We start from the raw sequence: 23,495 nt of genomic DNA, 5'->3' as shown, positions 1-23,495 counted from the left end.
CTTTTTCCAAAGAGGTGTCTAACTTGCTGCTTCTTGTTTTGTGACTTTGGTCTCAGAAACACAGAGTTGTGTCCTCATGCTGAAAATGAGTAGACATGATGAGCTACTGCTTATTTTAAAAGACCATTGATTTAGTAAAATTGGCTGCAAAGTGAACATCGCAAGAGTCACCCCACTGTGGATGAAGATGATGAGTGTGAGAGCACAGTTAAGATTAGATTTGTCCTTCACTGTTATTGTTTTGGGTTTACATGCTGAAAGAATACTATATAAATACTCCTATTTTCAGGTATACTGATTCATATTCAGTAAACAAGATAAGCAGCTCAAGTGATATTCAATCGATAAGTCTAAAATTATTTCGTGATTATCTTGATCCATAATAAATATTGTTCAGGCTTTCTTTCAGCCCCAAAAATACTTTTACTTTAGGCTTCTTATCTCAGATTCCTGGCTCTCAATTTGTCAGTGTGGGCATTGACTTTTAATGTCCATACTTCTGCAGCCAGTGTCACATGTGCTACTGCTACTGATGCGTTTGGAATCTGAAGTTGGTTTGTAATGGCTCCAAGAGACATTCCTGACTGTGACTCATTTCTACACTGACCTCTGGGGACTTTTCAATTGTACTGTGTGCTGGTTAAACCAGGGAGTGCTGACAATCAATCACGAAGAAGAAACTACCAGCTGATAATATTAATAATTATCACTAACAGAAAGTTAACATCCAGTCAAAATTAACACCATTTGGATGAGTTTTAAAAAGTCTACAAGAAGTTAAGTTAAGTTCAGTTGCCACTAGGTAGGATCTTTGGAAAAACCTTGATCTTGGTGACTAAGAATCACTATAGACATCTATTTAGTTCCCTAGCAGCCTGTGGGATACCTCTGTGTGCTCCTCCTGCAGCGCTGTCTCTAAGGGTTGTCATGCGAAACAGATATGGCATCAAAGCATGGCATGCACCGATCATATTATATTATATATTATATAAATATTATACATTTCACATGGGTATTTATAACTTCACATATATTTTTTGGGTTCTCCTCAGGGTTCTCTCTGTAAGGACATTGCAGTTTCCCGTTTGGATAGGTCTCAATTAGACTTCACATCATGCCACTCCTAAACATTCACCTTGTTGTCGGTAAACAATTTCTGTGTAGCTTTCGTTGTATGCTTTGGGTCCTTGTCTTGCTGGAAAACAAATCTCCTCCCGTAGTTTTCTTGCCAACTGAATAAGATTGTCCTCCAGGATTCTTCTATATTTTGCCGTATTCATCTTTCCCTATACCTTAACAAGCCTTCCAGGGCTGGCTGCCCAGAAGCACCCCCACAGCATGATGCTGCCACCGCCGTGTTTTACAGGAAGGATGGTGTGTTTGTGGTAATGTGCAGCGTTTGGTTTGCGCCAAACATAATGTCTTGTCTGATGAACAAAAAGCTCCATTTTGGTCTCATCAGGGCAAAGAACCCTCTTCCACTTGACTATGGAGTCTTTCACATGCCTATTGGCAAACTAAAGTCATGATTTAATATGAGTTTTCTTCAAAGTTGGCTTTCTCCTTACCGCTCTCCCATAAAGCTTTGACTAGTGAAGAACCTGGGCAACAGTTGTGGTATGTGCAGTTTCTCCAATCTCAGTTCCTGATGAGTCATCAGAGTCATCAATTCAATGCAATTTATTTGGAACCCATCCTCATATGGCTGATTACATACTATGTGTTAGGCAGCAGGCAGTCCAGTATAACAGTTAATGTCTATAAGCTATGTCATCAGTGGCCTCTCTCACTACTCTTCTTCTTGCACGGTCACTCAGATTTAGACATGTGCTATATTACAATCACTGGGAGTGTTCCTCTGTCTTCATGGTGTAATAGAAGTCAGGAATACTGAAGAAACAGTGACTGGAGCTTCCAGATATTACTACTTTGTAGAAACCTGTTTTCACTTTGACATTGAGGGTCGCAAAGTCGCAAACTTTAATTGACCATGATTGCTTTATAAATAAAATAAAAGGATGAAACATCCAAGGGGGTGAATACTTTTTATAGGCCATGTAAGTATTCACTGAAACTTACACATGTAACAAATTCACGTCTTTACTGGCTTCTCGTTCTGTAGCTTCCTGAAGAAACTAAACAACACTTTATGCTTGGATGAAATAAAAGAATCAAATGCCAACAATACATCACTCGAGCCAAAGTCAACTGAACTCACTGCCAACTGAGAGGAGCTACGAACACAAACATTAATTGCTGTGTTTACATCATGTTTTTAAAGCACAAGCTGGTAACAACAGCACATCTATCTTTGTTTTCTGCAGTTCACAGCGGAGCAAATAACAGCAGCATGGATAAATTGGTTAAACAAGAGCTTTTTGCTCTGACTGGAGCAAAACTGAAACATGATGCAGTGACTTATATCTTCCTGTAAGCATGCTTGTAAAAAAAAAAAAGCAAGACATTAATTGTTCATGTAGTTCAGCTCACCATTTGCTGATTTCTAACATGGCAGGATTCCACTTAATGACTCAGGGCACCATGTGGCTCAGAGTATAGTAAAAAGGATCAACACAAAACTCTCTAATGGACTAAAAACATTCCATGTTTCCACAATGTTATTTGGTACTGGAAACACATGGACACACACAACATGCTATGGGCTGTGATGAAAGAAAAAAAAAACACATCTAGAGCTAATTAACCCAGATTTTCCTAAACATTAGTAATGGTAATTAATATGGTAAATTATCTTTCATAACGATTGCCAGTGTTTTGACTCGTCTCTATTTGTGGATGATGCTGCCATCTGGAGGACAATAGAAAATATTAATTATTTGTTTTCTCAAATTCCAAAGGCTTTGAATAGTACGGAGTCCTCTAGGGGCAACGTAGCTGTAAAAAGATGAGATTCATGGTGTCCTTTTCTCCAAGACAGCACTCAGCACGTCATTGATTGTTTTTAACAACAAAGGGAATTTTCACGGGTAACGCACAAAATCTACAAAATAAAATTAAGACAGCACTTGTGTTTAGCTGTGATGTTTAGCCTATAAATGTCTATGGTAAATGCTATTCATGAAAAATATAGACATTAAATAAACCAAAGACAAGGCAGGTTTACTGCTTGTGTTCTGTTAAATACAGTGCGAGAAGGATTATACAAGGATAATACAGTTAGTTAAATGGCACAGACAACACTGAAGGTATCTCTAAAAAAACTAAATCATTAACTTACAGTGATATTTCACTGAAGAAAAGGTGAAAGGATGACGTATGAGAAATGCCTTGGGCTGGAATCCTCCACCACGTTTATGAGGACAAGTCAAACAAGCATCAAACCTTTTTATAAGCATCATTTGCCTAATAATTGTGTACAACTAGCTGTCTCTGTTCTAATTTTGGGAAAGAAGTTATGAAATCTAATCCAATCAGCTTCAAATTTCTCACAAACAAGTTTGGGGACAAAGAGTGGTTTCAAAAGATGAAGACATACTTGTCTAACCTTCAGTGAAACTCATGCATGTTATTTTTTTCTTATTCTCAACTTCGAGCAGCATCAAAGTGTGCTGAATGGATGTAATAATATTATTTCCTTTAGGTTACAAGTTTCCCTATTAATGATCCAGTTTAGTAAGAATTGAATCTACATCCCCTCCTGTCCACTGCGCTCAACCAGGGAACGATGTCTGGTGGTATCAGCACCACACAGTCGACACCAAGGAAAACTCTTCAGCTCAGTGATCCCACCATGGTGGAATGAGCTGCCTATCTCTGCACGCTCAGCCACCTCAGTTGAAATCTTTAAAAAACTGCTGAAAACAGAACTCTTACGCATCTTCTTTTGCACTTAAAAAAAACAAAAAAAAAACTTTTCTACTCGTTTGTTCTCACATCTCTTGAAACAGAAACACTTTTTGATAGCACTTTGCTTTGCTGTTGTTTCTCCTTGATTTAGATTTTGTTTGCTTGCCTTGTTCCTCACTTGTAACTCGATTTGGATAAAAGCTTCTGCTAGATGACTAAATGTAAATGAATTTATTACGTTTGTTTTTTAGGCTGCTATTGTTTCTGATGCTGCACTTGCCTTGCTTGCACAGTGTCAGGAGGTTTTGGAGAGAACCGTTGTCTCCCATTATGTGACATGTTAAGTCCGGCCATAACGTCTGCCCTTGGAATACCTCTGTGTGTGCCTCCTGCAGCGTTGTTCCTATTCCTGGATACTGAGCATGTGCATCTTCTCGCCAACCTGTTCAGTCCTGTGAATGACATAAAAATAAAAATGAGCACAGATCAGATAGTGTGGTGGTAGCTGTGCTGTAACTCTTTTGGCGTATTCCCTCGTTCATTTTTACTAAGGACATAGGGTGTTGTTGCTGTACACACTGTAAAACCTCTTCAAACTGATTTGTGATTGAATTATACAAAAACATAAGGAGGTACCTAACTAGCTGTTTCTTGTTTTGTGACTTTGGTGTCGGAAAAACAGAGTTGTGTCCTCATGTTGAAAATGAGTAGGCATGATGAGCTACTCCCTATTTTTATGATTTAGCAGACTTGGCTGCAAAGTGAACATTGCAGCGGTAACAACACTATAAATGAAGATGGTGTGTGTCAGCACAGTCAAGATTAATTTGTCCTTAGCTGTTCTTGTTTTAGGTTTACATGTTGAAATAGTAATTAGACAAAACATAGTTCTTGATAATGACCAGAAACCCAAACAGTTGAAGGAATTGTTGACATCTACTGTATATTGAAATATAAAAACAAAATAACAGCATGTAAAAACTGGATATCACCGTTTTTAATATTTAGTATTTTAGTAGTAAGTATTTCTGAGGAATCTGTTTTCCACTAATGTAGAGTGTTATTGTTTATTATTCAATTATAATTTGACGAGGATTTGTATGCATCGGTTTCAACAGCAGGTGGTGATAATGCCCTGTAATGCTACCTGGCACCTGCCATTTCTCAGCATAGAAGAAGCTAATTGAGCATGGAGAAATACAAGTATGTGTTTCACTAGAATATCAAACCTGTGTGTTTTGTCTTTGGAGAGTGGTTTTTATGCAAATAAACTTCAACTACAAGAACTATTTGGTGATACTATTAAAAAAAAACACACACACACAGCATTCGGCCACATCAACTTGTGACCACTATGTCTGTACATTTAGATAACTCCAGTTGTCTTCTGATGTCTGTTTTTAACACTAGTAGGAACTGTTGTCTCAAAAAATAAAAATCTCCAAAAAGCCAGCAGTTCTGCCTGGATGGGTAAGAAATTCTCAATCAAATTCAGTTTTATTTATATAGTGTCAAATCACAACAAAATAATCTCAAAACACTTCACATAATAAGGTCAAAACTTTATAGATTTATAGAAATAACCCAACAATCCCTCTTGAGCAGCAGAGAGTGACAGTGGACAGGAAAAACTTCCTTTAACGAAAGAAACCTCCAGCAGAATCAGGCTGAGGGTGGGCGGCCATCTGCCTTGATCTGTTTCGGTGAGTAAACAGTAGAGAGAGTAGCGGATAGTAGACAATAATAAGGACCAGACAGCAGCCTTGTGGCGCAACCAGCGAGAAGGACCTTAAACATTCAGCCTCATCCCATGATGAGAACTGGCATAAGGTCAGAAACCCACCCACCAATGAAGTACTCGTAACTGCGTGTAATTGAATATTAGGGTGTGGAAATGCGTTTTCCGTTTTGATTTTAGAACTCTACAGATGTCAGGGAGGTTTTTCCATTAATACATAGGTATGTATCCGGCCTGGGCACCTGACCGAAAAACCTGCGCTGTGCTGTGAATGATGAAATGAAGAGGTTTATGATTTCTATGTGTTGTTTTAAGTTGAACATCCAACGTAAAATTCCTTAACAGACTGGAACAGTGGTCTCTGCGACGTGTAACAATCCATACCACAAATTTCACCAATGTGTTTTAATTCATTTGCTGTTTTAAACCTCTCTGTTGTGTATTTTTTTAGGTTGCCACAGTTTCTGGTTTGGCCCTTGCCTTGCGTGCACAATCTGGAGAGAACCACTGTCTCCCACTATGCGACCTACTGAGCCCTGCTGCAGTAGGAGCCTGTGGGACACCTCTGTGTGCTCCTCCAATTGTTGCTGAACCAGGATTCACATAAAAAAAAAAAAAAAAAAAAAAAAAAAAAACATGCACATAGGATAGAATGGAAACATAGAATGATCATACTATTAATAGTGTGCACTCATTAAATTTTTCTGTGCCAACTGATTCAAGCTTTGCAGCATTATTGAGTGAGTCACCACCTTTAACTGTTATGTTAATAATGGACCAAATTAAAACACTCAAACAAGTACATGAGAAAAAGGCTTAGGTAAGTTCCAACTAAACTTGGTAGCACGAAGTAACAACCAAAAGTAATAACAAGTACAGAAAGGGAACAACAAAAGGTGCGGTAAGGACCAGTAAAGGAGTAAAAAAATCACTGCAAACATGAGCAGGCTAAAAAACACACAGGCAAATCCAAAAGGGCACACAGGGCCCAGTGATTTTTCATAAAAAGAAAGTTAATTTAAAGTTAATATTCAAGCTGCCCAGAAACCATACTGACCTTCCAGGTGCATTTCACCTTAACATTTGACTTGACAATTTGCACCATTTTCATAATGTAATGCTTTCTTGTTAACACAAAAAAAAAAAAAAATTAAAATAAAATAAAATAAAATAAAAATGCTAGATTTTATCTTTGTACTTCAAAGACAACTGTTTTCACAACCTGTCCACTGTATGGAGTTTGTTACTTCAATAATACAAAGCCAGCATACAGCCAGGACTTAATATGTGGCTGGATTGTGTAATGGTAAGATCACCCTTACTCTTACCCTGCAGAACAGGAGAAATGCTCAATCAATCAATCAATCAATCAATCAATCAATCAATCAATCAATCAATCAATCAATCAATCAATCAATCAATCAATCAATCAATCAATCAATAAGGCTTCCAGTAGAAACTGGCCCTCCTTGCTAAACATAAAGCCTGAATCACCATCCAGTGCATCCAGAAAGTATTTACAGTGCTTAACTTTATTATTGTTGTTACAGCCTTATTTCAAAATTGATTTAATTCATTGTTTCCTCAAAATACTAAAAAAAATACCCCATTATGTTAATTAATAATAATAATATAACTATTTTGGGGTAGTTTATCCCAGTCTTCTTCACAGTATCTCTCACGCTCAGGCTAAGGATCATCAGTGGACACAAGATTCACCAGAGCTCAAAAACACCTCTTTCACGCTGACAATATGGGATATTTTTTTGAGAGTTTTAGGAAAATAATGAATCTATGTTGGATTAAATAAATAACAATAGTTAAGCACTGTGAATACTGTCCATTAGTTGATGATGACACAGCCTGATAACAACTACAGGTCCTATCAGGTTTTATTATTAGTTCTTCGTGCTTAAACAATGATGATACATTTCCAAGGCACATTTGCTAAAATACCAGCATAATTCATTTCTGAAGAACTGTTGTGCTTTTCACTGCACTGGTCTCTGTGTGTCTAAATTCAGGTTCTGCAGCATTGTTTGTTGTTACAGGTGTTCGTAAACTCCTGTATAAAATCCCTCCTCTCAGAATAGACAATTTCACAGAGAGAGACAAGAGACGACAAGACTCCCATCATATTCAGGTATGATCTTAAAGATTACTAGTTCAAATTATAGATTTGTATCCTAAGATTCTAAACATTTACAGTATTTACAAATTCAAAAAAGCAGGCTTATTAAAAGCAAACAAGACATACAAAAAAACTGAAGCCCAGTGATTTTTCATAAAAAGAATGATTAGCAGCCACCTGGACCTCATTCTCACCCGAAACTGCAGCTCAGATAATATCTCAGTCACTCCTCTATGCATCAGTTCACTTCTTCATTCAACTCACAGCCTTTCCTCTAAACTTTACATACTCCCACTCCACTTGCCATTCGTTACTCTTCCATATACTGTATTTTAAAGAAAGTTATTTATGAAAATTCACACACATGAATGTCCTGCTGTAGAAATACTTACAAATACAAATTTGTTTACTTTCATTTCACTCCCTGATTGGATTGTACCACTTAAAGTTAATACTCAAGCTGCCCAGAAACCATACTGACCTTCCAGGTGCATTTCACCTTAACATTTGACTTGACAATTTGCACCATTTTCATAATGTAATGCTTTCTTGTTAACACAAAAAATAAAATAAAATAAAATAAAAAAATAGTGCCAGATTTAAGTGGGTCGATTTAATTGACTTAACCCTGTCTTCTGGTGGAGCCATCATCAATGTGCAGCTGTTCACCAACAATTTTCCCATGGGGATTGATTTTCATAAATTTTTTATCTGTGTACTTCAAAGACAACTGTTTTCACAACCTGTCCAGTGCTGGTAGGTTTTTTCCTGAAAAACAACGTTATGCCACTGTAAGGAGTTTGTTACTTCAATAATACAAAGCCAGCATACAGCCAGGACTTAATATGTGGCTGGATAGTGTAATGGTAAGATCACCCTTACTCTTACCCTGCAGAACAGAAGAAATGATCAATGAATCAATGAATGAATCAATGAATGAATCAATCAATCAATGAATCAATCAATCAATCAATAAGGCTTCCAGTAGAAACTGGCCCTCCTTGCTAAACATAAAGCCTGAATCACCATCCAGTGCATCCAGAAAGTATTTACAGTGCTTAACTTTATTATTGTTGTTACAGCCTTATTTCAAAATTGATTTAATTCATTGTTTCCTCAAAATACAAAAAAAATACCCCATTATGTTAATTAATAATAATAATATAACTATTTTTGGGTAGTTTATCCCATTCTTCTTCACAGTATCTCTCACACTCAGGCTAAGGATCATCAGTGGACACAAGATTCACCAGAACTCAAAAACACCTCTTTCACGCTGACAATATGGGATATTTTTTTGAGAGTATTAGGAAAATAATGAATCTATGTTGGATTAAATAAATAACAATAGTTAAGCACTGTGAATACTGTCCATTAGTTGATGATGACACAGCCTGATAACAACTACAGGTCCTATCAGGTTTTATTATTAGTTCTTCGTGCTTAAACAATGATGATACATTCCAAGGCACATTTGCTAAAATACCAGCATAATTCATTTCTGAAGAACTGTTGTGCTTTTCACTGCACTGGTCTCTGTGTGTCTAAATTCAGGTTCTGCAGCATTGTTTGTTGTTACAGGTGTTCGTAAACTCCTGTATAAAATCCCTCCTCTCAGAATAGATAATTTCACAGAGAGAGACAAGAGACGACAAGACTCCCATCATATTCAGGTATGATCTTAAAGATTACTAGTTCAAATTATAGATTTGTATCCTAAGATTCTAAACATTTACAGTATTTACAAATTCAAAAAAGCAGGCTTAAGCAAAATTACTGATCTCCACTTATTGTATATTACATAACTACACAATTTGTTTTTAGTTTTTGCCAACAGAGGGATTGACTATCTTCAAAGTTCTTTAAATTGTTTTGATAATATCCTTTTATAATGTTACAGGTCTAAGACAGTGTAACTCTAAAACTACAAGATATATGTATTGTAAGTACTCTTGGCATCAGCATCAAAACATTAAAAATTAAATTAAAGAACTTATTAAATCCCATGCAGACATCATACTTTGGAAATATATATAAAATCTACATTTGATGTTGTATACATTTTACTTTTAGTATTATAATTTCAGAAATATTCAAATAGGTAAATGAATAGACATGATGAGCAACTCCTTATTTTAAAAGACCATTGATTTAGTAGACTTGGCAGCAAAGTGAACATCACAAGAGTCACCCCACTGTGGATGAAGATAATGAGTGTGAGAGCACAGTTAAGACTAATATGTCCTTTCCTGTTATTGTTTTGGGTTAACATGCTGAAAGAATACTATATAAATACTCATAATAAATACTCATTACTTTAATGAACGTTGTTCAGGCTTTCTTTCAGCCCCAAAAAGACTTTTACTTCAGGCTTCTTTCAGGCCTGCTTCTCATCTCAGGTTCCTGACTCTCAACTTGTCAGTGTTGTCAGCATTACTTCTGCAGCCAGTGTCACATGTGCTACTGCTCCTGATGTGTTTGGAATCTGAAGTTGGTTTGTGATAGCTTCCAGAGACATTCCTGACTGTGACTTATTTCTACACTGACCTCTGGGGACTTTTCAATTGTACTTTGTGCTGGTTAAACCAGGGAGTGCTGACAATCAAACATGAAGAAGAAATTACCAGCTCATAATTTTAATTATAATGACGGACAGAAAGTTAACATACAGTCAAATTAACACCATTTGGAAGCACAGTAGTACAGCTCAGGGGATTTTAGGGGAAAAGAGAAGTTAATATTTTTATTACTCTTAATCTTTTTCACTCAGTTTTTAATCGGTAACTTTGTTAGCTGTAACTGTTTTTACTATAAATTAATCTACTGATTATTTTTACAATTAATCCACAAAATAGTGAGAAATGTGCGTCACAATTAGCCAGAGTGAGAAATTCATATTTTGTTAAGTAGTAGCAAATTACTTTAAAAAAAAGAGCCAATTCTTACAATAGCCATAATTAACCGTATTTTATAAATCAGTAACTTTATGTGGAGTTAAATTATTTTCATGTGAACTTAATTACAGTAGTTGAGTAAATGTATAGTACTGCTTAACAAATAGGGTAGTATGATCTCTGCTTTTCACACTTTACTGAAAAGCTGCAATCTAGTAAAACAACTGATGTAAGTCTAGCTGCCACTAGTTCAAATATTGTGTGGAATTAAGAAGGAAGACATACTGTACAATATAAGGTTCTCATGAAAAACCTTTTTCAAAAGTAACATAAGGATATTTGTTGAACATAAGTTTGTGATTTCTGTGCAGTAACAGTATGTTGTTGACAGTCCGTATCTAAAGTTCAACAAGTTCAACAATGGCAAACTCCTCGGACGACTGGAGTAGTGATCTCTTTGGCTGCTTTTCAAGTGTGACTACCTGTAAGAATCCATAAAACAAATTTGACCATTGTGTTTTTATTTAGTGTTTTCTAGTCATACTGAATCACTTGAGATAGATTGCACCTCTCTGTTGTGTGATTTTTAGGTTGCTATGGTTTCTGGTGCTGCCCTTGCCTTGCATTCACAGTTTCAAAAGAATTTGAAGAGAACCGTTGTTTCCCACTATACGACCTACTGTTTCCTGCTGCAGGGCTGTCTCTAAGGGTCACCATGCGAAACAGATACGGCATCAAGGTATGGCATGCACATGTAAAAAATTATACCTTTTACATGTGTATTTATAACTTCACATATATATATTTTTGGTTCTCCGCAGGGTTCTCTCTGTTCTGACGTTGCAATTTCCTGTTTCTGTGGGTTGTGCTCCTGGTGTCAAATGCATCGTGAGCTAGACATTCGCAAAGGTAACACCAGCTGAACTGCCAACATGCCCAGATGAGTTCCTGGATACTGAGCTGTTCTCTCCTGTAAATGAAATTTAAATGATCACAGATCATATATTGTGGTGGTAGCTGTGTCATGATGGTTCACTGTAAAGGAAATATTTTTATTTGTTTTCCTTTTAAAGTTTTTTCTTGCCCATTTTTAGTAAGGACACAGGGTGCTGTGTGCTGTACACACTGTAAAACCTCTCGAAAATTTGTGATTGAATTATACAAATAAAGGTTTACTAGACTTGACTTTTTCCAAAGAGGTGTCTAACTTGCTGCTTCTTGTTTTGTGACTTTGGTCTCAGAAACACAGAGTTGTGTCCTCATGCTGAAAATGAGTAGACATGATGAGCTACTGCTTATTTTAAAAGACCATTGATTTAGTAAAATTGGCTGCAAAGTGAACATCGCAAGAGTCACCCCACTGTGGATGAAGATGATGAGTGTGAGAGTACAGTTAAGATTAGATTTGTCCTTCGCTGTTATTATTTTGGGTTTACATGCTGAAAGAATACTAAATAAATACTCCTATTTTCAGGTATACTGATTCATATTCAGTAAACAAGATAAGCAGCTCAAGTGATATTCAATCGATAAGTCTAAAATTATTTCGTGATTATCTTGATCCATAATAAATATTGTTCAGGCTTTCTTTCAGCCCCAAAAATACTTTTACTTCAGGCTTCTTATCTCAGATTCCTGGCTCTCAACTTGTCAGTGTGGGCATTGACTTTTAATGTCCATACTTCTGCAGCCAGTGTCACATGTGCTACTGCTACTGATGCGTTTGTAATCTGACGTTGGTTTGTAATGGCTCCAAGAGACATTCCTGACTGTGACTCATTTCTACACTGACCTCTGGGGACTTTTCAATTGTACTGTGTGCTGGTTAAACCAGGGAGTGCTGACAATCAATCACGAAGAAGAAACTACCAGCTGATAATATTAATAATTATCACTAACAGAAAGTTAACATCCAGTCAAAATTAAAAACAATTGGGATGAGTTTTAAAAAGTCTACAAGAAGTTAAGTTAAGTTCAGTTGCCACTAGGTAGGATCTTTGGAAAAACCTTGATCTTGGTGACTAAGAATCACTATAGACATCTATTTAGTTCCTTAGCAGCCTGTGGGATACCTCTGTGTGCTCCTCCTGCAGCGCTGTCTCTAAGGGTTGTCATGCGAAACAGATATGGCATCAAAGCATGGCATGCACCGATCATATTATATTATATATTATATAAATATTATACATTTCACATGGGTATTTATAACTTCACATATATTTTTTGGGTTCTCCTCAGGGTTCTCTCTGTAAGGACATTGCAGTTTCCCGTTTGGATAGGTCTCAATTAGACTTCACATCATGCCACTCCTAAACATTCACCTTGTTGTCGGTAAACAATTTCTGTGTAGCTTTCGTTGTATGCTTTGGGTCCTTGTCTTGCTGGAAAACAAATCTCCTCCCGTAGTTTTCTTGCCAACTGAATAAGATTGTCCTCCAGGATTCTTCTATATTTTGCCGTATTCATCTTTCCCTCTACCTTAACAAGCCTTCCAGGGCTGGCTGCCCAGAAGCACCCCCACAGCATGATGCTGCCACCGCCGTGTTTTACAGGAAGGATGGTGTGTTTGTGGTAACGTGCAGCGTTTGGTTTGCGCCAAACATAGTGTCTTGTCTGATGAACAAAAAGCTCCATTTTGGTCTCATCAGGGCAAAGAACCCTCTTCCACTTGACTATGGAGTCTTTCACATGCCTATTGGCAAACTAAAGTCATGATTTAATATGAGTTTTCTTCAAAGTTGGCTTTCTCCTTACCGCTCTCCCATAAAGCTTTGACTAGTGAAGAACCTGGGCAACAGTTGTGGTATGTGCAGTTTCTCCAATCTCAGTTCCTGATGAGTCATCAGAGTCATCAATTCAATGCAATTTATTTGGAACCCATCCTCATATGGCTGATTACATACTATGTGTTAGGCAGCAGGCAGTCCAGTATAACAGTTAATGTCTATAAGCTATGTCATCAGTGGCCTCTCTCACTACTCTCCTTCTTGCACGGTCACTCAGATTTAGACATGTGCTATATTACAATCACTGGGAGTGTTCCTCTGTCTTCATGGTGTAATAGAAGTCAGGAATACTGAAGAAACAGTGACTGGAGCTTCCAGATATTACTACTTTGTAGAAACCTGTTTTCACTTTGACATTGAGGGTCGCAAAGTCGCAAACTTTAATTGACCATGATTGCTTTATAAATAAAATAAAAGGATGAAACATCCAAGGGGGTGAATACTTTTTATAGGCCATGTAAGTATTCACTGAAACTTACACATGTAACAAATTCACGTCTTTACTGGCTTCTCGTTCTGTAGCTTCCTGAGAACTAAACAACACTTTATGCTTGGATGAAATAAAAGAATCAAATGCCAACAATACATCACTCGAGCCAAAGTCAACTGAACTCACTGCCAACTGAGAGGAGCTACGAACACAAACATTAATTGCTGTGTTTACATCATGTTTTTAAAGCACAAGCTGGTAACAACAGCACATCTATCTTTGTTTTCTGCAGTTCACAGCGGAGCAAATAACAGCAGCATGGATAAATTGGTTAAACAAGAGCTTTTTGCTCTGACTGGAGCAAAACTGAAACATGATGCAGTGACTTATATCTTCCTGTAAGCATGCTTGTAAAAAAAAAAAAAAAGCAAGACATTAATTGTTCATGTAGTTCAGCTCACCATTTGCTGATTTCTAACATGGCAGGATTCCACTTAATGACTCAGGGCACCATGTGGCTCAGAGTATAGTAAAAAGGATCAACACAAAACTCTCTAATGGACTAAAAACATTCCATGTTTCCACAATGTTATTTGGTACTGGAAACACATGGACACACACAACATGCTATGGGCTGTGATGAAAAAAAAAAAAAACACATCTAGAGCTAATTAACCCAGATTTTCCTAAACATTAGTAATGGTAATTAATATGGTAAATTATCTTTCATAACGATTGCCAGTGTTTTGACTCGTCTCTATTTGTGGATGATGCTGCCATCTGGAGGACAATAGAAAATATTAATTATTAGTTTTCTCAAATTCCAAAGGCTTTGAATAGTACGGAGTCCTCTAGGGGCAACGTAGCTGTAAAAAGATGAGATTCATGGTGTCCTTTTCTCCAAAGACAGCACTCAGCACGTCATTGATTGTTTTTAACAACAAAGGGAATTTTCACGGGTAACGCACAAAAATCTACAAAATAAAATTAAGACAGCACTTGTGTTTAGCTGTGATGTTTAGCCTATAAATGTCTATGGTAAATGCTATTCATGAAAAATATAGACATTAAATAAACCAAAGACAAGGCAGGTTTACTGCTTGTGTTCTGTTAAATACAGTGCGAGAAGGATTATACAAGGATAATACAGTTAGTTAAATGGCACAGACAACACTGAAGGTATCTCTAAAAAAAACTAAATCATTAACTTACAGTGATATTTCACTGAAGAAAAGGTGAAAGGATGACGTATGAGAAATGCCTTGGGCTGGAATCCTCCACCACGTTTATGAGGACAAGTCAAACAAGCATCAAACCTTTTTATAAGCATCATTTGCCTAATAATTGTGTACAACTAGCTGTCTCTGTTCTAATTTTGGGAAAGAAGTTATGAAATCTAATCCAATCAGCTTCTAATTTCTCACAAACAAGTTTGGGGACAAAGAGTGGTTTCAAAAGATGAAGACATACTTGTCTAACCTTCAGTGAAACTCATGCATGTTATTTTTTTCTTATTCTCAACTTCGAGCAGCATCAAAGTGTGCTGAATGGATGTAATAATATTATTTCCTTTAGGTTACAAGTTTCCCTATTAATGATCCAGTTTAGTAAGAATTGAATCTACATCCCCTCCTGTCCACTGCGCTCAACCAGGGAACGATGTCTGGTGGTATCAGCACCACACAGTCGACACCAAGGAAAACTCTTCAGCTCAGTGATCCCACGATGGTAGAATGAACTGCCTATCTCTGCACGCTCAGCCACCTCAGTTGAAATCTTTAAAAAAACTGCTGAAAAAGGAACTCTTCTTTTGCACTTAAAAAAAAAAAAAAAAAAAAAACTTTTCTACTCGTTTGTTCTCACATCTCTTGAAACAGAAACACTTTTTGATAGCACTTTGCTTTGCTGTTGTTTCTCCTTGATTTAGATTTTGTTTGCTTGCCTTGTTCCTCACTTGTAACTCGATTTGGATAAAAGCTTCTGCTAGATGACTAAATGTAAATGAATTTATTACGTTTGTTTTTTAGGCTGCTATTGTTTCTGATGCTGCACTTGCCTTGCTTGCACAGTGTCAGGAGGTTTTGGAGAGAACCGTTGTCTCCCATTATGTGACATGATAAGTCCGGCCATAACGTCTGCCCTTGGAATACCTCTGTGTGTGCCTCCTGCAGCGTTGTTCCTATTCCTGGATACTGAGCATGTGCATCTTCTCGCCAACCTGTTCAGTCCTGTGAATGACATAAAAATAAAAATGAGCACAGATCAGATAGTGTGGTGGTAGCTGTGCTGTAACTCTTTTGGCGTATTCCCTCGTTCATTTTTACTAAGGACATAGGGTGTTGTTCCTGTATACACTGTAAAACCTCTTCAAACTGATTTGTGATTGAATTATACAAAAACATCTTACTAGACTTTTTTTTTCCCCATAAGGAGGTACCTAAGTAGCTGTTTCTTGTTTTGTGACTTTGGTGTCGGAAAAACAGAGTTGTGTCCTCATGTTGAAAATGAGTAGGCATGATGAGCTACTCCCTATTTTTATGATTTAGCAGACTTGGCTGCAAAGTGAACATTGCAGGGGTAACAACACTGTGAATGAAGATGGTGTGTGTCAGCACAGTCAAGATTAATTTGTCCTTTCCTGTTCTTGTTTTAGGTTTACATGTTGAAATAGTAATTTTCAATATTGTTATTATCTTTAATGATCAGCAGTCCAAACAGTTGACTGTATATTGAAATATAAAAACTAACAAAATAACAGCATGTAAAATTTGGATCTCACCGTTTTTTCTGTAGAAGATTCTCTGAGGAATCTGTTTTCTGCTAATGTAGAGTATTATATTAAATTATAATGTCTTTTATTTTGAGGAGGATTTGCATGCATAGGTGTGCCATCTATTCTTTCAACAGCAGGTGGTGATAATGCCCTGTAATGCTACCTGGCACCTGCTATTTCTTAGCATAGAAGAAGCTAATTGAGCATGGAGAAATACAGGTATGTGCTTTCACTAGAATATCAAACCTGTGTGTTTTGTATTTGGAGAGTGGTTTAAGCAATTAAACTTCAAGTACAAGAACTATTCGGTGATACTATAAAAAAAACACACACACACACACACACAGCATCCAGCCAGATCAACTTGTGACCACGGTGTCTGTGCGTTCAGATAACTCCAGTTGTCTGTTTTTAACACTAGTAGGAGCTGTTCTCTAAAAAAACTAATCTCCAAAAAGTCAGCAGTTCTGCCTGGATAGGCAGTACGTTCACACATTGGACTCATACCGTATCCATTTGATAAGTAAAAAAAAAAAAAAAAAAAAAAAACACACAGCTGTGGTAGGAAATTTTCAATTTAATTCAGTTTTATTTATATAGCATCAAATCACAACATGAGAGGAAAATGAATGATGAAGACGAAAAATCCGGAAGAAACCTCCAGGTGAACCAGGCTCAGGGTGGGCGGCCATCTGCCTTGACCGGTTTGGGTGAGTGAACAGTAGAGAGTAGAAGATAGTAGACAATAATACGGGACAGACAGGACACGATCAGACAGCAGCCTCCTGGTGCAACCAGCCAGCAGGACCTGGAACATTCAGCCTCATCCCATGATAAGGACTGGGAAAAGGATAGAAACCCACCCACCAATCAAGTACTGGTACTGCGTATAATTGAATATCAGGGTGCAGAAATGAATTTCAAGTTTTGATTTTAAAACTCTACAGATGTCAGGGTCGTTTTTCCATTAATCCATAGGTATGTAGCCGGCCTGGGCACTTGACCAAAATAAACCTGCGCTGTGCTTTGAATGATGTGGAAATGAAGCGAAAACAACTGATGTCTTGAAAAACCGGATTTACTGTCACTCATCAATGTTCTGTGTAGAACATTTTCTTCCTTTGATCGTGCTTCCACATGCACAACTTTAGAAGAAACGACAGCCGACCGCATGAGAAACCACCCGCATGCTCCACGTGCCCCCGGCGTGGGAACCGGAAGCTTTCGCGTTACATTAAAGTACAGTACAATAAACACATGTAACCCGAGATCGATGCTAAGACAAAAACAACACAGCGTGTTACCTTCAAACTATAAGTTCAGAACAACCATTTAGCATTTAACTACGTTTTAACTTTATAATAACGGGAGCACCGACCTCACCTCACTGATCCTCAGCGACGCCTCGTGGTGACTGAGGGAAGCGGCGCCGATCCACCGGAAATAACGTCACGGACGGGTCAAAGGTCACGCAACGAAAATTAATTAATTTAAATTACATTTACAACACGGACAGTCAAATGTACATGTGAAGAAACATTTCTCCAGACACACACAGATGGATTTGGGGTAAATTTAAAACACATTAATGCTCCTGCTGCAGGTAGACATGAGAGCCATCTAAATCCTTTTCTTTCAGAAACTCCTGTACGCGCAACAAATTGCGTCGGACTAATTCTTGTCTTTCTTGACAGACCAATTAGCAACACATGTTTGTGTTAATAGTGTATGAAACCAGTTAAATTAGATAATTAAACAATTTGCTCTCTTCCTGTTTCCAACTGCCGTAACTAACAGCAACGAACGACGCATTCGGACGTCGGTCACCAGTTAACGCGCTCACTCATAAATCTGTTACACCTGTGATGATCGACACAGCTGGACAGGTGTTATGGCGAGTTTTTCATCCCTGCCGAGATTTGCGTTACTAGCATAAAACAGTTTGTTTTAAATAATAGGGGATACAGCTGAGAAATCATCCTCCCAACTTATTTTATCATTAGTTTTTTTTTTTTTTTTTTTTACCATTGCAGGTCTGATATGATATAATCTAGCCATAGGGGTTGCAAGCCAGTGACTTCTGTGCCGGTCCCAAGCCCGGATAAATAGAGAGGGTTGCGTCAGGAAGGGCATCCGGCGTAAAAATTGCCAAAATAACCATGCGAATCATTCACAAGACTTTCATACCGGATCGGTCGAGGCCCGGTTAACAACGACCGCCACCGGTGCTGTTAACCTACAGGGTGTCGGTGGAAATTTGACTACTGTTGGTCGAAGAAAGAGGGGAGGCAGAAGGGTTCGTGGTCAGAGAGAGAAGGGGAAAGGCAGGAACATAGGTTTGAGAATAGGGACTCTTAACGTTGGTACGATGACAGGGAAAGGCAGAGAGCTGGCAGACATGATGGAGAGAAGAAAGGTAGATGTTCTGTGTGTGCAGGAGACAAGGTGGAAGGGCAGCAAGGCCCGTAGTATTGGAGGAGGATACAAACTGTTCTACCATGGTGTGGATAGGAAGAGAAACGGGGTAGGAGTGATCTTGAAGAGGGAGTTTGTGAACAATGTTCTAGAGGTGAAAAGAGTCTCAGACAGGGTGATGAGCATAAAGCTAGAAATTGAAGGGGTGATGGTGAATGTAGTCAGTGGGTATGCGCCACAGGTTGGCTGTGAGTTAGAAGAGAAGGAGAGATTCTGGAGTGAGTTTGATGAGGTCATAGAGAGTATCCCCAGAGGAGAGAGAGTTGTTGTTGGAGCAGACTTCAATGGGCATGTTGGTGAGGGCAACAGAGGTGATGAGGAGGTGATGGGCAGGTTTGGTGTGAAGGAAAGGAATCTGGAAGGACAGATGGTGGTGGACTTTGCTAAGAGGATGGAAATGGCTGTAGTCAACACGTACTTCCAGAAGCGAGAGGAACATAGAGTGACATACAGAAGTGGAGGTAGGAGTACGCAGGTGGACTACATCCTATGTAGACGAGGTCATTTGAGAGAGGTTAGTGACTGCAAAGTGGTGGTAGGAGAGAGTGTAGCCAGACAGCACCGCATGGTGGTGTGCAAGATGACTCTGGAGGTCAGGAAGAAGAAAAGAGGGAAGTCAGAGAAGAAGACCAAGTGGTGGAAGTTAAAGAATGAAGAAACTTGTGAGGAATTCAGACAGACGTTGAGACAGGTTCTTGGTGGTCAGGATGAGCTTCCAGATGACTGGGAAACCACAGCAGAAGTTATCAGGGAAACAGGTAGGAAGGTGCTAGGTGTGTCATCTGGAAAGAGGAAAGAAGGTAAAGACACTTGGTGGTGGAATGAGGAAGTACAGGAATGCGTCCAGAGGAAGAAGTTAGCTAGAAGGAAGTGGGATGTAGAAAGGACTGAGGAAAGTAGACAGGAATACAAGGAAGCGCAGCGTAGAGTGAAGAGGGAGGTGGCAAAGGCCAAACAGAAAGCTTACGATGAGCTGTACGACAGGTTAGACACAAAGGAAGGAGAGAAGGACTTGTACAGGCTAGCCAGACAGAGAGATAGAGATGGGAAGGATGTGCAACAGGTAAGGGTGATTAAGGACAGAGATGGAAAGGTACTAACAACCCAGGAGAGTGTGCAGAAAAGATGGAAGGAGTATTTTGAGGATCTGATGAATGAGGAAAATGACAGGGAAAGAAGAGAGGAAGAGGTTGATGTTGTGGAGCAGGAAATAGAAGAGATTGGAAAGGATGAAGTTAGGAAGGCTCTGAAAAGGATGAAGAGTGGAAAGGCTGTTGGTCCTGATGACATACCTGTGGAGGTGTGGAAGTGCTTAGGAGAGACAGCAGTGGAGTTTCTAACCAGTTTGTCCAATAGAATTCTAGAGAGTGAGAAGATGCCTGAGGAATGGAGGAGAAGTGTTCTGGTTCCGATCTTTAAGAACAAGGGTGACACGCAGAACTGCAGCAACTATAGAGGAATAAAGTTGATGAGCCACACAATGAAGCTGTGGGAAAGAGTAGTGGAAGCCAGGCTTAGGAAGAAGGTGGAGATTTGTGAGCAGCAGTATGGTTTCATGCCCCGTAAGAGCACCACTGATGCCATTTTTGCTTTGAGAATGTTGATGGAAAAGTACAGAGATGGTCAGAAGGAGCTGCATTGTGTCTTTGTAGATTTAGAGAAGGCGTATGACAGGGTGCCGAGGGAGGAGCTGTGGTACTGTATGAGGTCGTCGGGAGTGGCAGAGAAGTACGTCAGACTAGTTCAGGACATGTATGAGAGAAGTATGACGGTGGTGAGATGTGCTGTAGGTCAGACAGAGGAGTTCAAGGTGGAGGTGGGACTACACCAAGGATCAGCTTTGAGTCCCTTCTTGTTTGCTATGCTGATGGACAGGCTGACAGATGAGGTCAGACAGGAATCTCCCTGGACAATGATGTTTGCGGATGACATTGTGATTTGCAGTGAGAGTATAGAGCAGGTAGAGGAACAGCTGGAAAGGTGGAGGTTTGCTCTGGAAAGAAGAGGCATGAAGGTCAGTCGTAGTAAGACAGAATACATGTGTCTGAACGAGAGGGATCCAGGTAGAAGCGTTAGGTTACAGGGGGCTGAGGTGAAGAAGGTACAGGAGTTTAAGTACTTGGGGTCAACAGTTCAGTGTGATGGAGAGTGTGGAAAAGAGGTGAAGAGGAGAGTGCAGGCAGGTTGGAGCGGGTGGAGGAAAGTGTCAGGAGTGTTGTGTGACAAAAGAGTGTCAGCAAGACTCAAAGGAAAGGTGTACAAGACAGTGGTGAGACCAGCTCTGCTCTATGGGTTAGAGACGGTAGCAGTGAGAAAGAGACAAGAGGCTGAGATGGAGGTAGCAGAGATGAAGATGTTGAGGTTCTCCTTAGGAGTGACCAGGTTAGACAGAATAAGGAACGAGTACATCAGAGGGACGGCTCACGTTGCCTGTGTTAGCGACAAAGTCAGAGAGGCCAGACTGAGATGGTTCGGACATGTTCAGAGGAGGGATAGTGAGTATATTGGTAGAAGGATGTTGGAGATGGAGCTGCCAGGCAGGAGGGCAAGAGGACGACCAAGGAGGAGATATATGGATGTTATAACAGAGGACATGAGGTTGGCTAGTGTTAGGGTAGAAGATGCCCATGATAGAGTGAGGTGGAGAAGGATGATTCGCTGTGGCGACCCCTGATGGGAAAAGCCGAAAGAGAAGAAGAAGATTGCAGGTCTGATATGCTTAAAATCTAAAATTCATCAAAAAAGCTTTGGGAATTTTAAATTTGACATAGAAATGCTACTTGATAATTAAGTTTAACCTAATAAAACCCTGAAGATGCAGATGCAAAAGTCACCATAACAACGGCAGAAAAACATTTAACAAAGAAAACGATCACAACCCATCTGAATAAACTTCTGGAATGACGTCTGGATATGTGAATGGAAATGAATGGAAAAATCCTTAACAGACTGGAACAGTGGTCTCTGCGACGTGTAAAATCCATACCACAAATTCTACCAATGTGTTTTTATTCGTTTGGTGTTTTAAATCTCTCTGTATGTGTTTTATAGGTTGCCACAGTTTCTGGTTTGGCCCTTGCCTTGCGTGCACAATCTGGAGACTGTCTCCCACTATGCGACCTGCTGAGCCCTGCTGCAGTAGCAGCCTGTGGGACACCTCTGTGGGCTCCTCCTGCAGCGCTGTCTCTAAGGGCTGCACAGTTTTATATTTAGGAGGAAAAGAGATTCAGATGACACAGTTTTGTTTTGCTACTCTAATGACAAAACCTGGTATGTGTGTATGTAGGTATTCACTGAAACTCACACATGTAACTATTTCACATTCTTCTCTTCCAGTAACGTCAGAGTGTGATGAATGAGTTTCACTGAAAAAATAATGACTACCATGATAATTATGTCATAATTACTGTAATAATTAAAAGACAAGTCCCCATTTGATCTTTAGCTATAGTTCCAGTTGTAGATGTACTGATTCATAGTTAAAGGTCAAACAGTACTTGGTACCATTGGTATTCTTCTACTAATTTAGAGTAGAAAATCGATACAGCTGAAACACTGTGCAGAACACAGCATTTTCTATTCTCTCGATTACTGAGATCTATATATTCAATATCTGAGGGGACTCAGAGAGGAGGTGGTCTTCTAAATAAAAAAGGACAACAACAGTTCTCCCAGCAAATATACCCCAAAATACTATGGGGTCACTTTAAAGTGACAAAACTCTTTGACAGCCAGAGGAGTTCACACTGATATTTCACCTGTGTAGCAGTTATTTCCACTATTCTGTAAATTATTTATTTATTTTAAAAGCAGCTGTTTGTTAAAATTTCCCACACATGAATGTCCTAATGGAGATACAACTGAAATACTTACCAGCTACTTTTGGTTTCATTTTTACAGCATGTAGAGATTGCGTCACTGTTTTAGCCCAAGTTGCACAAGATGTCATTTATTTTTACTGACATTTCCTTCCGTTCTGTCATAACTGAAGAACTCGTCATTCCAGCTTAACGGTTAAAACTTGCAGCTGCACATTTTTCACGGTTAAATGAAGAATTTAAATTCATAGAAAGCGTCTTTGTTAACACAATGAAATAAAGTAAAACCAGCTTTTGCTTAAATAAACATTTAGGCACACAATTGCAATGTGATTTATTCCTGATTTGTTGCAGACGGAGAGGCTTGACATCCAGCAGAAATAACCTATGGTTATGGTTAATAGGTCTCGATCCCATAAATGTGTCTTTATACAGACATCACTGATAAAGCAGAATGGATCTTACTAACTGTATTTATAACTTTATATATAACTTTATTTATAAAAAATGTATTTTCTCCTTCAGTCATAGAAAACATCTTAGATTTTATGCCACTATGTTTCCTGGCTTGCACAGTGTCAGGAAAATTTGGAGAGAACCGTTGTCTCCCATTATGTGCCATGTTAAGCCCGGCCACAACGTG

The 23,495-nt window shown here is 38.8% G+C and overlaps 1 protein-coding gene across 1 annotated transcript; it reads left to right on the top strand.

Annotated features, from left to right (window-relative positions):
* The first annotated feature begins 10,941 nt into the window (after nt 1–10,941).
* LOC113152543 (cornifelin homolog B-like) lies at nt 10,942–11,755 on the top strand. Its single transcript, XM_026345848.1, has 3 exons — nt 10,942–11,054; nt 11,161–11,309; nt 11,392–11,755. Exons 1-3 carry the CDS (start codon nt 10,991–10,993, stop codon nt 11,491–11,493), a joined length of 315 nt encoding a protein of 104 aa, XP_026201633.1. The 5' UTR covers nt 10,942–10,990; the 3' UTR covers nt 11,494–11,755.
* Nucleotides 11,756–23,495: the final 11,740 nt, after the last annotated feature.

Source organism: Anabas testudineus, chromosome 4, assembly GCF_900324465.2.
Source record: "Anabas testudineus chromosome 4, fAnaTes1.2, whole genome shotgun sequence".
Taxonomy (NCBI): Eukaryota; Metazoa; Chordata; class Actinopteri; order Anabantiformes; family Anabantidae; genus Anabas; species Anabas testudineus.
The sequence above is the reverse complement of the archived record's forward strand: the minus strand, read 5'-3'. Positions and strand labels throughout refer to the sequence as shown.

Excerpts from the sequence above, each read along its gene's own strand:
- LOC113152543 (XM_026345848.1), top strand. The coding sequence starts at position 10,991 with ATGGCAAACTCCTCGGACGACTGGAGTAGTGATCTCTTTGGCTGCTTT. Across the intron at positions 11,055-11,160 it reads CTTTTCAAGTGTGACTACCT|GTTGCTATGGTTTCTGGTGC; the intron begins GTAAGAATCCAT and ends TGTGATTTTTAG. Across the intron at positions 11,310-11,391 it reads GAAACAGATACGGCATCAAG|GGTTCTCTCTGTTCTGACGT; the intron begins GTATGGCATGCA and ends GGTTCTCCGCAG.